This window comes from Lepisma saccharinum, chromosome 27, assembly GCF_977018435.1.
Source record: "Lepisma saccharinum chromosome 27, izLepSacc3.1, whole genome shotgun sequence".
Lineage (NCBI taxonomy): Eukaryota > Metazoa > Arthropoda > Insecta > Zygentoma > Lepismatidae > Lepisma > Lepisma saccharinum.
In genome coordinates, this window is record NC_139255.1 from 43,831,049 (window position 1) to 43,846,345 (window position 15,297).

General features: G+C 36.6%; 1 protein-coding gene across 5 annotated transcripts in view; it reads right to left on the bottom strand.

The window, feature by feature from the left end:
- sona (sol narae metalloprotease) overlaps window positions 1–15,297 on the bottom strand; it is a 330,966-nt gene that overhangs the window by 14,083 nt on the left and 301,586 nt on the right. For all 5 annotated transcript variants that reach the window (XM_083113326.1, XM_083113324.1, XM_083113325.1 and 2 more), the window contains exons 11-15: window positions 13,391–13,517; window positions 12,664–12,828; window positions 11,413–11,539; window positions 7,448–7,552; window positions 4,321–4,496 (exon numbers count right to left, since the gene is read on the bottom strand). In XM_083113326.1, the coding sequence (XP_082969452.1) occupies window positions 4,321–4,496; window positions 7,448–7,552; window positions 11,413–11,539; window positions 12,664–12,828; window positions 13,391–13,517 (700 nt within the window). The remainder of the gene's footprint in view (window positions 1–4,320; window positions 4,497–7,447; window positions 7,553–11,412; window positions 11,540–12,663; window positions 12,829–13,390; window positions 13,518–15,297) is intronic.

Genomic DNA, 15,297 nt, shown 5'->3' on the forward strand with positions numbered 1-15,297 from the left:
AAGATTGTTATTATAGAGAGCATGAATATATTCAATGAAATATTTTTGTCATCAAGTTAAATGTAGAAGCAATTCACAGTTTTATTTGCATTCCTTCTGGTCAGATATTGAAATGATAATGTTTATTAAAAATGCTACTGCTGAGGAAATAAATGCATAATAAAACATCCAATTATAAATTTGTGGAGATATATCAACCAGAATCATATCCAATGTCATGAATGATAAACAAATGAAAATCAATATTAATTTCATTTTGAGCACTAATTTATTTTTTGGAAAAAATGTATGTCTAGCAAAGCAATAAAATTCACTAGTAGTGTATTAGTAATAGTCATACATATCAAACATGTTACAAATTCAGAAAAAATTGCACAAGACATTTGAGCATTTTATTCTTGGTTTTGCATGATATAGCATCTTGCCCATATAATTTACCAATGTTTCTAAGCCTGTATGTGCATATATGCACATGTAATTATTGTTAATAATAATAATAATATTGAAACTCTATGTAATCCAGATTTCCTACAATTTCTGGTTATTGTCAATTTCTTTATTTCTATTATTGGTTAACTGTTTCTTTAAAAACATCTACAATGAAGTAGTTATATAGAATTCTTCCACTGATGAAGGTTATTGAAAAATCTATTAGAAGATGAAACATGCTATCTTATTGTATTTAGAGCCGTAGCTAGAGATTTCTTCTACGCCCGGGGTGAGAATAAATTTTGGCACGCCCTACACTCGCCTTGTCGAACTTCTACCTATGTTTTTTACGGAAGGGTTGAAGCATTTGTTGTTGTGCCTTATTTAAATAATGTCGTTCATTCAAATTGACATTTTATTTATGCTAATAATTGTAGCAATTGTATGTAATTGTAGCAATAACTATCGAGTTTTTTGTACATATACAATACACATATTCTGAATCAAGGATCATTATTGATCTTTCGGTGTGCAACGATAAAAAATCCTAGAAATGAAACTAATCCATGCAAAAAAAAATATATCTTACCATATGAATAGCATATATATTTCTTAAGCAGCATAAAAGCCTCTAAGAAAGATCATTAATGTAATGTAATGTTTTTTTATTACATGAAACCCTTTCAAATACCCTGCAAAGTCATTGTACAAACTAGCTAAAATCATTCAGCATTAATGTAATGTTTATAAAGTAAAACCTATTTACACTGCAAAATGTTATACTGATCAGCTGAAATGAACAACAAACAAAAACTTATTAAGAACTACAATCAGTACATGATTATTTGACAATTCTCCTGTGCGAACATACTAGCTACAGTTTTACTCTTCTTGCCTTTCGAGCAGCAAAGTCATTAATAACATCATCGAACACAATTGATTGAACTCTGTACTTCTCAACAGACAAAATAGCCAGGTTAGTCAGCTTTTCTTGACTCAAGGAAGAACGCAAGTAATTCTTTATAAGCTTCAGCTTACTAAAACTCCTTTCACAAGATGCAACAGACCAAGGTAGAGTTAAAAATAGTTTCAATGCAGTGACAACATTTGGGTACAACTCAATACATCATATTTTACGAATGAATGAGAGAGCAGCAAGTGGTGACAATTCTGACAATCATTCCAAGTGAAAGTCTTAAAAAAATGCTTGCGCATGATGTTTAAAGAACAACAGTTCATGAATTAACTAACTTCCGTTGATATCCTCGGGGTATAATAAAGCCAGATCAAAGACTCCCTTTCTCAACATTTCTTCTGACATAACTGCCATATTGCTTGGAATAATTACGGTAAAATCATCCAAAACTCCTTTCATTAGCTTGAATCGATCGCCTATTTGAGAGAAAATTGAATCCAATGCACAAAACAAGCTCTTCCTAATTTTTTTGTTCTTCATTTATGGCTACTTTCATCTTCTGCAACTTCATCGAAAAACTTTGTTTTCTTTTTGGGACATTGTTCTTTACTTGCAATGTTCATATCATCTGTTTGCTTTTCTCAATAGCGTTCGTCACAATTGTTTCCCGATTGGCAGACAGAAAGCTTTGCAGTCCCTGTAACTGACTAACACCTATATCTACTGTAACAGACTTTTCTTGTAGCCGTAGATTAACATCGTTAATAGCTCAAAGGATATTTATTTATTTTCTTTTATTTGTTTAAAAGGAAAGCTTGTAATGCAAGTGCAGCGAGCAAAAAAAATCAATATGTTTGCAAACTGACAATGATATTGTTATATAGGGCACCAATACTTTCAAGGGGATCGCAGTAATTTTCAATGTTTTTCTTCTTGCCGTTCGGCACCCCCTTCCATCAGCACCTGGGGCGACTGCCCCGCTCGCCCCCTCCTAGCTACGGCTCTGATTGTATTCACCAATAGAATGGAACCTAAGATAGCTTCTTCATCCTTGTCTATCATAAAATAGTACATATACACAATAAAAGGTCATGCAAAAAGAATTGAAATTGTTTCATCCAATACTTAGGACAGACACTCTTGTGTAAACCAAGAATTGCCCACTCCCTATGAAAATGTTTTCTGAAAAATAGCTTATCACAATTTTTCCACATGTTACTTATTAGTTATAAACTTAACATAATCAATACACCAAAAAGAAGAAGAAAAAAATTATCTATCGTCGTATAACACAATACCATTAAGCCATTGGTATAATTACAAGGAAGGCTATGCTTTGGGATTTAGTTGAGAACGTTGAACAGAAAATCAGGTAAGAGTACAGTGAAACCTCGATTTTACATTTTTCAGGGGACAAAGTTGAAAGAACTTAAAATGCGGGAAAATCTAAAATCAAGGAAAATATTATAGCATTTTGCTCTATTGGGACCATGAACATGGAATGTATAATGCAGGAAAATGTAAAATCGGGGTTCCACTCTAAAGAGTTAGACCATTTCTTTGAACCTAGTATACTAATTCCTCCGCCCCTTTTTCTTCTAAAGCATTTACTACATAACTGTACATTTTTCTTTCACTGAAAACTCCATAATTTTACCCATACATTGAAGCTTTTATTAATTAAGCAGCATATATATGTACAAATACCTGCTATTCAAGGAAATGTACATTGTACAAGATGTTCGTATTACTTACCTACTTCACTTCATTGAAAGTAAATTCGGTCTCCTATTGTGTCCGAGAGATTTGTTTGGGGGTAATTACAAGCAAACGTAAAAGGAATTTTGGGGAAAAAAAAAAATAGATTTACATCTGCTACAAAACTGTGGAAAACTGGATTTATTGGCAGGGTGATCCAAAAGAAGGTTTTCATTTCACATCAAGCAGAGACAAAATTTCATATAATCTGCAAGACTGAATAGTATGGAACGAAAATTGTTATTTTCTGAAAGTCATTCGAATTTGTCACATCTATTCCAAGAAAGGATACAAGAAACTCTCGTCTGCATTTTTGCACTAGAAACAATATTGAAAAGCAGTGGAAATATTTGGCACTGAAGCACTGACAAGCATCCTGGGCATCCTTACCAAAATTAACAACATTGATAAATCAAATCTATGCATGCATATTTGAACTGCAATAAAGAATCTTCATTCTGTCCACAGGGGTGGGTTTCTGCATAGCCAAATGGTTACAGCAGTCCATGACGGAAACTCTTACAATTTTTGAGAGTGAAATTAAAGAGCTACTGAATACAAGTAGTAGCAGGCCACAGTCTACAAAGACACAACAGCTATGATGGGACACGGTATGCTGACAAAGCATTACTTTTCAAGCTACTCTCGGCAACCCTTGGCAATAATGAAGAGTTTGCTAAATGGTTTAAAAAAGATGAATTTTTCTGAATTCAAACCAAGTTCTTTCAAACAAGATATGTTTCTGAAAATGATGCTGAGACAGATCTAGTCCTAGCAGAACCTTATTTTATTAGCCATTAACTCAAAAGATATAATTTATGACAATGTATTCCTAAATTTCAATGTATAGCCATGTGGGAGACCCAGATGCAATTCCTGGGATGGATGATCTAAGGTCGAAATTTTTCTGGCATTGTCCCTGCATAAAGCAGCTCTGGGGCTCACCCAGCCTCAAGTAAATGGGTACCTGGGAGATAAAGGTGCATGGAGCATGGTGCTGATCACATCACCTCCAAAATTTCGGCGACCCTATCCCCACATCCCCCTATATATGCCTCATGGCATGGTGCAAAAAGTGCACCTAACACCTAAGGTACAACATACACATTACCACCACATGAAGAGCCCTTCTGAATTGCAAATTCCAGCTTGTTAAAATATTTGGACATATCTGCTGCTAAGCATTTCACTTTGAGCAAATGAGGAAACTGCCTTACCTGTGTGTTGTAGAATTTGTACTTATTCCTTTCGTTGACTGAGGATCTGTGTAAACTGGTCGTGACTGAGTTGACGATGACAATACATCGGATCTTCTGAGGAAGGATGGTGTAATTTGAGTATAGTCTGGTATTATATTTTCATGCTCTGCCACGCATCGCCCATTTATGCAATACTGGAATACAAAGCATAAATTTTCTTTGTTATAGCAAAATGATTTATCACTTGGTTATCAGTTACGAAAAACTAACATTTATGTTTAAGATTTAAACTATATATAACCAAAACAAGCTAAACTGGAGTAATATCCCATTCCTCCTACTCATTGTTATGCATGTATTTAGGAATATATATATATATCTTTTTTTTTGGGGGGGGGGCGGTCCTCGCAGTATATCACATGTAACAACAATAATAACAGATGTTGGAAGTGATGTCGAAAAGGATCAACATTTTATAGAATCACGATACAGAAATAATTAAGGGAGAAAGCAAATTAGTGCAAGCTAGAAACTATTCCCTCAATCCTTTGGATCTTCTCCAGAATACAATGTGAAGTAAATTGTGTACATATTCAAAAATCAACGAAACTATAACCAAACATTAAGTTTCCATATAACCATTTCTTTGTATTTAATATTATTTTGTATTCTATTAGTTTTAACAGTAACATAGGTGTGCACATTATCTGGGAACTTCCAAATGCAAGCTCAAAAAAAAAAATTAAATGTAGAAACTACCATTAAAATAATTAAAATAATATCTGTTAAAAAAAAAGTAAAGAATTTTGTTTTATTTCAGATGCTCCATTCTCTCTCACCAAAATAATGTGATATTGTTTACTATATTATCAGCTATCACATAGTATATATATATATTTTATTGTACTTTATCAATCGCACAGAGCCTTCACAAATTGCATCTGAACTGGAACTCTATCGTTTCAAATTATATACAGGGTGTCTATAAAAGAACTCCAGGGTAATTAACTCGTATTCACTTACTATTCATTTTTCTGCCTAAGTTTTTTTTCAGCAATTGATTTCGCCACTCGTCTGGTGGCTTCGTCAAGCATGAACAATGTGATCTCCAGGGTTTTAAACAATGATAGCACGTAAACGGTATTAGGTAACTCAGGTTAGTTAATTACTTTGAAATCAGTAGCTCATCAAGTTTTATTCACGCTGTTTGGAGTTTATTCCAACAAAGGATGGCAACGCTGCACAGTGTTGACCTTGAAGTGACCGAGCCGAACCCAGTCAGTGCAGTTCAGTGGAATGGCGGTGCCACAACAGAAGTTGCAGTGTGTGATATGGCTTGTAGAAACTGGATCTGTTATTACTGTACAGCGGAACTTTCGACGCAAGTATGGTGGTGTTTAGCCTTCGGACAAAACCATTCGTCAATGGCTTAAGGCGTTTAAAGAAACTGGAAGTGTGGATTGGAAAGAAAGGGCCTATTCCATGGCCTCCAAGAAGTCCGGACCTTACTCCCTTAGACTTTTTGCTTTGGGGACATGTGAAGAACATGGTTTATGCAGAGAAAATTCAAGATGTCAATTATCTAAGGCAAAGAATTCATCGCATCTGTGGCAACCATCACGCCAGACATGCTGGCCAGGACGTGGCAAGAAGTTGATTATCGTTTGGATGTGTGCCATGCTACAAACGGGGCACACGTTGGAATTTACTAAATTGTAAACAAAACTTGATAACATTACCTTCAAAAATATGTATTTACTTTTTCCTGAGTTTCAGTTTTTAATAAAATATTTAGCTTCAAAACCCCGGAGTTCTTTTATAGATACCCTGTATAACATATGGTATTAACTATCAAGTGACCAGAGTACAGTATTATATTTTATGAAGTAATGCACATTAGAAAACGTGGAAAAACTGAACTTGCAGATTTATTTAATTAGAGACATTCAGCTGTAGAGATGCATTTTATTATATTTGTTAGATCTTTTCTAACGGTGGAAGCGGCCCCGGCACCCACCCAGCTTCGAATAACATGGGTACCTGGGGGAAACCCTGGGAGGTAAAGGCAGTCAGGGGCGTGATGCTGATCACATCACCCCCACTCACGACCAGATCAAGAAAGTGTGGGGCGTTACCCCCACACCCCCTATACGCCTTCATGGCATGGTGCTATGCACAGGGGAACACTTTACCTTTTTTTTTTTTACCTTTAGATCTTGTTAACTTGTACCAATATTGTTCTTTAGTGGCTTACTTTCATTATTTAAATAATATAAATTAGTCACTATGATAGGAAGACTTGTGCTAAAGTGATAATGAATACTCCGAGATTATAATTTTAAAATTTCATCTTCAGTGAAAAACGAACATGAAGTCAAGACAATTAGGGTAACATTGTCCAGACAAGTACCTTAAAGTACCCCAAATAAATTAGTCTGCCTATGAACAGTAACTGATATGTTGTAAAAGTGGTTTTTGAGATCAAATCATGCCCAACTGAATATGCATTGAAATATATATATATAATGTTTATATTCATGGGTATAACCTGGGGAGGGGAGCAAGTGATCCCCTTGCCAAGTTATGCGTATGTTTATACAGTAAAACCTCGTTAATTCGGACCCCAATAAGCCGGACAGGCAGGGAAAAAAAGCAGAATGCAAGGTTTTAAATGTGGCTAGAAGTTAACAATCACATTCGTCACATTGCTCCGTAACATTTTACTGTACTGTATAGTGTATTTAGACCTATGCCCTTTAAATACACCATAATAAATGTGTTTTGTTGCTATAAACGGAGTTTTAATGCACTTTCTACTTAGGTTATTTCAGTTAATCTGGACTTTTGTTACTGTCAACTTATCTCCCCCATTAGTCTGGATTAACGAGGTTTTACTGTATTTATACATGTCTACCTTAATTTATGAGTATACACCTCCTGCCCACTGCTTGACACCTACCCTGGAGAGAAAACCTCGAGAAGAATTTAAGAGGAAAATTCCCTGACTCTCCACTTCAATTTGAACCCTGTTCCTGAACCACACAGTTACTACGATCAAGTTAGAATCCATCCACTGCAAATCAATTCCAAAGAAAGTTCTGCAGAGGCTTGCTTACTACTGATAATAGCATATAAGCTTACATACCTGACCATCTCCACATGGTGATCCTTCGGCAGCTGGTCTGTAGGCCACGCAGTAACCAGAGTTGGCATCAAAGCAGAAGAGTTGAGCACATACGCGGTCATCTTTCTGTGGAGTTAAACATCTGCAATTACTTCATTATATTCATAGTAATGACTAAAACTTCTTTTTTGCAAAATCATTCCATTTTTTGTACATGTCAACTCCATTCTCATTTTATTTTAGCTCACAGTATAAATAGGTACTGTATGTTACAGTTTGGAAAAAATGTGTAATAATTATAACACCTATTACTTCACACAATACAGTGTATTTCAAAAGTTGTGCAAAACAAACGTTGATGGCTTATCTCAAAACCATAAGGGTTATTTACACCGGGTTTTCATCCAGTTTTTCCGTTGAGATATTTTTCAACGCTTAACATTATCAGTTTATTCCATGCAGAAAATTCTATAAATTAATAAATGATGGAAGTCAGTGTTAAAATTTTTCCAGAATGTCACTTTTGGGTGAGAAAAATATGTAAGAAAGTATTGAAGAGTGTCATAATTAGACATCTGATGACATGTTAATCTGTAATTTGCTACCAATATTGGTCATGTGCAGTATTTGATTAATTTTAGACTGGCGATTACACCGGTTAAACCATTTTAGTAGCATATCAGCTTAGCTGGCAAAACTAGCGAGTTGACATTTTGTCAACAGACGCAAGTAACACGTACCTAAATATTTGCTATATATTTATATGACAGTAAAACCCGAAACTTTATGAGAAAAATTATGTTTTTGTGCTTGTAAGAACTGTAAACTGCAAGAGAAATAATTCTACAATGGAAGCAGTATGTACATACAAGAAAACATATATGTACATGAGAGTCTGTGTATAATATACAGTGCACTCTCTTTAATTGGAAGTATTGGATAATTTGAACAAAAGCACATTCCCCTTGAAACCCCTATCTAAAACAATGTTAAAAATGACTACTAAATTCGAACTTTGAAGGTTAAATTTGGATAATTCGAAGTCAGGTTTCCAATAATTTAACATAAATCTTTCCAAGAAAGACCAAAGTGGTTGCTACATAAGAAATTCCAACAGATGACTCGTCCCCCCTTCTTGAAAAGGTGGTTTTTATGGTTAACAGATGTGCCGACGGCAGATAAGAGAGGGCAGCGGGAATCCACAAAGCTTTTGTTTGTAGGAATGTGACCTTCACCCTCTCAGAAACAAGTTGACAGGGGAGCGGATAGCCGGACAGAAGGGATTATTTGTCTGTGTTTTAGTGGAGTCACAATGTCGAAACGTGATGAAATTAACCTATGTTACATTTTACTTAGTTAATACAGCGTAGTGTAGTGTAATGTTCCTGGATGGAGATATGGATAAAATATAGCAGTTGTAAGGTAAGGTGCAGGGGCGTCGACTTGTCAAAATTATTGGGGGCTCTGATCACTGAAATAAATTAATGAATGACTCACTCTCTCCCTTTTTTAAGTTTTGGCCTCAGTGTTCGGAATCTCACAAAAGCCCATGAATTCCTCAAAAAAACTTTTATTCACAGTTCGAATGCAGAATATTAATTGTCCATGGATGGATATGTCACAAGTTTCGTCAACCATAATAGCAAAATATTCCCGACTTTTAATATCTGCTAACACGGAGCGCAAAACAGATCTCCCTAATATATCAATGATCTCGTTCTGAATGTCATGCGAGAGCCATTTGTAGCCCGAACGTCCCATCCACTACTCTAGTTCATGAAATCATCTTTTGAAACTCTTTTTAGTAAAAATTTTAACAATACTCATAATTACATAATAGTAATATGTCATGTGTTTTGCTGTCTCTGGTCATAGCCCCCCCCCCACCAAAGTTGATGGTTTAGCGGTCTCAGCCCCCCAAAGTTGATGGTCTAGAACATTTCAAATGTGTATTTAAAGTTAAGTTCATGTAGCACAATTCAGAGTAAACTTTAAAAGAGAAGCAAAATAATACATTAGATCCTCTTAAGCAAAATTATTTGGGGGTTCTGCACCCACATCATTAACATTGGGGGGGGGGGGGGGCTCGAGCACCCCATGCCCCATGGAGTCTGCGCCTATGGTAACGTGTACCGTTTGTGTATTAATGCAGTTTTATGTTTAATACATGTGTTATTTCATTGGTGTTTTTTTAATTATATTCTGGTTAATTTGATTTTTTTTTCATAGCCCCTTGAAGTTCGAATTAAAAAGAGTCCACTGCAGTATATATGGGAATGTGTGTGTGTGAGAGAGAGCATAAATATACTATTTTCTTTAGATTTCTTAATGTCTTACTGTATGCAGTTAGAACAATGGCATTGTGTGGATTATTATGTATTTATTTGTTACTTAGTGAGGCAATTTTGAATATGAGTGATGATTAGACAAAACTGATAAAAGAACATGCCCAGGCGACAAAAACCCAGAAGCTTCAGTCCTCTTTCAACAAGCCAGCTGTATATTGATATCACATACATTATGGATTGTAATACATAGTCTTACCATAAATACTGTCCCAACGTTTGAGGGTGGCTGTACTTCCACCCGTACAACCGAGAGACGGCAAGAGCTGTAGCGTGAAGCGTGAGTCTTTGCTTGTTGAGCTGGTCAAGTGGAAAGGTGTCTGTTGTAAGTGTTGAAGATGGAATGGGTTGAGTACGAAAATCGTGTGGCCGTTGTAGCATTGCACAAGGTAGGCAAATCACCAGGGGAGATTTTCAAAACCCTCCAGAAGCTCAAAATCTCCAAGAAATTTGTCTACCGCACTACCCAGCACTTTGATGAGACTGGTACTGTTAAAGATCGCCCACGGCAAGGAAGACCACGCACAGTATGAACACCAGAACTTGTGAAAGCAGTGGCGGCACGAGTGCGACGAAATCCTGTACGGAAACAGTCAGTGATGGCTCGTGAGCTAAAGATTTCAAAAATGTCGATGTCTCGTACGCTACGCAGTGACCTGAGACTCCATGCCTACAAACGACGCAAAGGACATATCTTGACAAGTGAACTGAAGCTCCAGAGGCTCCGGAAATCAAAGCGGTTACTTCAGCGTTACGCGGCAAATGGGCACCGTCGAATCCTTTTCACTGATGATAAAATTTTCAGTGTTGAGGAGACTTTCAATGCCCAAAATGACAGGGTGTATGCCACATCCTCTCGGGAAGCTGCTGACAAGGCCCCCAGGATTCAGAGGGGTCACCATCCTGCATCAGTCATGATGTGGTGGGCTGTGAGCTACGAGGGCACAAAGGATCTCCATTTTTGTGAAAAGGGGGTCAAAACTTCAGCCAAAGTGTACCAGCAGACAGTGCTTCAGAAACTATGCAAGAATCTTACCGACACCATCTTCCATGGAGAGAACTGGAGCTTCCAGCAGGACTCAGCTCCAGCACAATAAGCAAGCACCACCCAGCAGTGGTTGGAGGCAAATGTTCCTGACTTCATTTCCACGTCAGATTGGCCCTCTGCCAGTCCAGACTTAAAAGCTTTGGACTACAAATTGTGGTCCAAGCTTCAGGAGATGGTTTGCAAGAAGAGACATCCCAATATTGACAGTTAAAAGCGGTCTCTTCAGAAGGCAGCTGCGGAGTTTCCACTTGATGTGTTGCGTAATTCCATTGATGAGTGGCCACGAAGACTTCAGAAGTGTTTCAGTGCTAAAGGTGGTCATTTCGAATAATTATTTGTGATTTTGGTTCATAATGCATTCATGCACCTCATGTTATTCTGATATTAAAATATCTCTCACCATTTTGTGTCTATTTACTTACAACTTTGGGACAGTATTTATGGTAAGACTAGGTAAATAGTGCTCTACACTGTATACATATATGTATTTACATATGTGTATGTGCTATAAATAGAGAAATGTATGGAAGATAGTTTCGGGTATAGGTTCAATCATTCTATTGGCAAATGCAGTGGGTAATGATATTACTTACAAAGCAGGCATTAGTTCCCCTGTCTTTCCGACACTGGGCATCCAAGCTAAGAAGTTTTCCTGGTAGAACACGTGGCAATGCTTCGTCTTCATGAGGTGAGTTGTACAAGCAGGTCGCAGTATCTCCACTGAAAAATAGTTAAATTTCCACATTTCATCAAATGTATACGTTTTTTTAAATCAATGCATTATTTTACTAGATGTGAAAGTAGAGCATGAATCAAAATATACAAAATATAGTACGGTTGATCTGATACCATACCGATTCCCACTGATACCGATACTGATGCTTGAAAATTGTAACAATTAAAAATTGTTCAAAATATTGATTAATATTAGTGAGCGATTATTCCACTCCAATTACAAGCATCAATTTACCAGAGTTTTGCTTTGAAATTTTCGAAAATTACATCAGAATTAGGGATGGGCAGATATAAAACTTATCCCCCCCCATTAGTCTGGATTAACGAGGTTTTACTGTATTTGCATCAGTAATTATTTTACAAGTACATCAACATTTCAAGAGTAAAATGTTGAATAGTACAATTGCAAAACAACTTATTTACAGTGTTGCAGACTACAATTATAGTTTTAAAACTAGTGAAATCTTCTGATGATAAAAACAAATCAGCAACTCATATTTTGAACTATCCCAATAATTTTAGTGTTGATGACAGAAGTCCTGAAATGTGTCCTGATGTAGGAACAAACAATATTGTTCCGTTGCTATCATTATCAGGTATTATATAATTTTCCACACCACTTATTACTTATATGAGAGCTGCAATGGTCCAGTGCATAGGGTGTCCCTACATGAAGTGACTCTGAAATTTACCCAGCATCTAATAAATGGTTACTTGGAGGTAACCCATAGGGAGGGGGGTGAGTTAAGGTAGCTGGAACATGGAGCATAGTGGTGACCACATCCCCATATGCCTTGCAAAGTGCAGCTTTATCTTCTTTACCTTTACTTACGGCCTCCCTGATGGTGCAGTGGTAGCGTTGTTGCCTTGTAATCAAGGGGTCCCGGGTTTGATACCCGGTGGAGGCACAAGTGGTTTGGATCCCACTTTAAACTGTAGGTCCAGTCCCGATTAGCCTTACTGTGCATAAAGTGTACTTAAAACACCAAATCAATCAATCAATTTACCTTTACTTACAAAAAATCCAATTTCCCCTGGTTTTTCCTAACAAATTGAGGTATTACACACACACACACACACACACTACATTTTAGGTGCAAAATACTTACTTTAGGAAATGATGGAAAGATGCTATACTACAGGGAGACCATCTGAAACCTTGCTCTGTATGTCTGAGATCACTCATAATATATCCGTCCTCCCATCTACATTTCTCTGCCCCTGGACCACCGAGGTAGCTTGGTGGTGGAGATCCATCATGCACTGCACCGAGTCTGTGAAAGAAAGTAGAAAATCAATGGTCACACATGCACTTGGAAGCAAATAGATTAACAAAGTAAGTGTGCGATTAAGAAAAACCAAACAAAGTTTCATAGCAAAATAAAAATGCATACCTATTGTATACGAGGTGGTATCCAAAATTTTCAGGACTGGTGCTACCATCTGATGAAATAACACCAGTTCCAGTGATTCTTGTGAGGGTGTGCAGCTCTGACTGCATTTCTGATTGGATCATCTCAATTGTATCTTCATTTTCAATCAAGGTAACGGGAAAAAAAAACACAGGCGGCAAAGGCTGTGCTAACCACTCCACCATGGAAGTTGGTTATGCAGATTCATGTTCAAATATGAAACTCTCGCAGTTGCTTAGTTACATACATAATTAAGAATATGAATGACCTATTCACGTTCTTCAAGGAACATTTGAAATGCTACATTGCATCAGTCGAATATCAGCTATCAACATAGATAAATTTTATATTGGTAATTTATCCATATCAGCAAACAATTCATTTTGGTCTAACTCTAATATGTAATATAACAATTAGTACTTACAAATGACCAACTTCGTGGGCTGCAACAATGATTCCAGAGAAGCCTCCAGTATCTTCAATAATAGCAACGCTGTTCACTTTTTCTAACCTCTTGTTGACAACACAGGCACCACCAACATAAGCAAAACCTGCAAATTCGAGTTTGTGGTTAAAATAGATTAAGTGCTTTTAGCAGTTAATACAAATATGTTCAAATGTCAAAAAAAAAAAAAAAAATCGATATGAATTACAGAACAGAGAAGTTAACACAAAGCAGAAGAATATTTTTACCAGAAAATGCAGATAAATATGTAGATCTCTTTTTGAAATGAAAGATATGTCAGACTGTTTCAGAAGATTCAATATTTATTTTAAAGTTCTCATTTTCATGCTATAAATTAAATTTCTAAAGGGAACTAATGAAACATTAAGCATGTAATGCAAACTTAATTAATAAGAAATGTCATCAATAAGCATCTAATTCTGCATATACAGGGTGTATCAGAAGTGATAGTGCAAATTGAAACTGTGAAATGTATGGTTACGATCCGCCACTGAGTTATTGTTTGTACACATCGCCTGGTACGCCTTCAGTCTTGTACATGGCGAATGGTTTGTTCACAACGCCCCATTTCGGCAGTGTTGAGTTTTAAACAAAGAAACCTTGGAGTGCGCAAGTAGACAAGCGTATGATGTATACAAACAATCAATTCAGTGGCTGATCGTGACCATACATTTGCAATTATCTCGCAAATGGTTCATTTGCGACTCCATGTTTACGGAGACTTTTTTGCTTATAGTATCATCTAATTTTCACAGTTACCATTTGTGCTATCACTTCTGATACACCCTGTATATCAATAAAGAGGAATTCAAATGGAGTCATGCAGTCGGTGAAGTATTTGCAACTGGCAACACTAAAATATTATTAGATAATTTAAAGGTTCGCTTGCAATAATTATTTAATAAAACACAGTTATTACTTACAAGTAGTCTGGCATGCTCTTTCTAAGAACTGGTGTTTTGGACCCATTGCGAGATCCTTCCTCAAGGAAGTCAAAAGAAATCACATTAAAAGCTGAGGAAGGGGGCAGTCGAACCCCGAAACGTAGTTTCAAAATTCTATACTCTCTCTTGTAAGTAAGACTATTTTATACAAATTTTGTTTAGATTATATTATACAGTGAGTAACTCGCACAATACGTAAATATGTTACATTAAAAGCATAAAAGGGGAATAAAATTTGTTAAAAGGATACAAGTTATAGATAATGACATGCATCTTTTATGCAAGACAGCTGGTGGCCATGATCCTATGACTTTGTAAAAAAAAAAAAAAAAAAAAAAAGTAAAGTGTTCCCCTGTGCATAGCACCATGCCATGAAGTGGGGGTGATGTGATCAGCATCACCCCCCTGACCGCCTTTACCCCCCAGGGTTTCCCCCAGGTACCCATGTTATTCGACGCTGGGTGGGCGCCGGGGCCGCTTCCACCGTTAGAAAAGTTCCCGGATTTGAACCGGCCGGGGATCGAACCCGGGACCTTGAGCATGGTAGTCAGACGCGTTACCGACTGAGCCACCGCGGCCTATGACTTTGTATCATTTTTATTTAGCTTTTCTCCCTTTAATGAGATTTCTTTTTACTACCCTGAGGGACGATCTGGCAACAGGTCCAAAACGTTTATTTTGGAAAGAATCTGTCAAAACCAGATGTAAGTAGTGACTTGTGTTTTACTTAATCATAGAATATTATTGTAGAACAAATACAATATTACAATTATTAAGAGCTTTAGTAAAGAAACAACAAAATTGTATTGGGAGGGTCAAGATTTCTAGTTATAGCACTTGCTGCCATTACAAGCTTAATTTTCAGAAGTTAATAAAATTATATCTAAATAGGTCAAACAAGAGAGAAAATGAAAATTATTA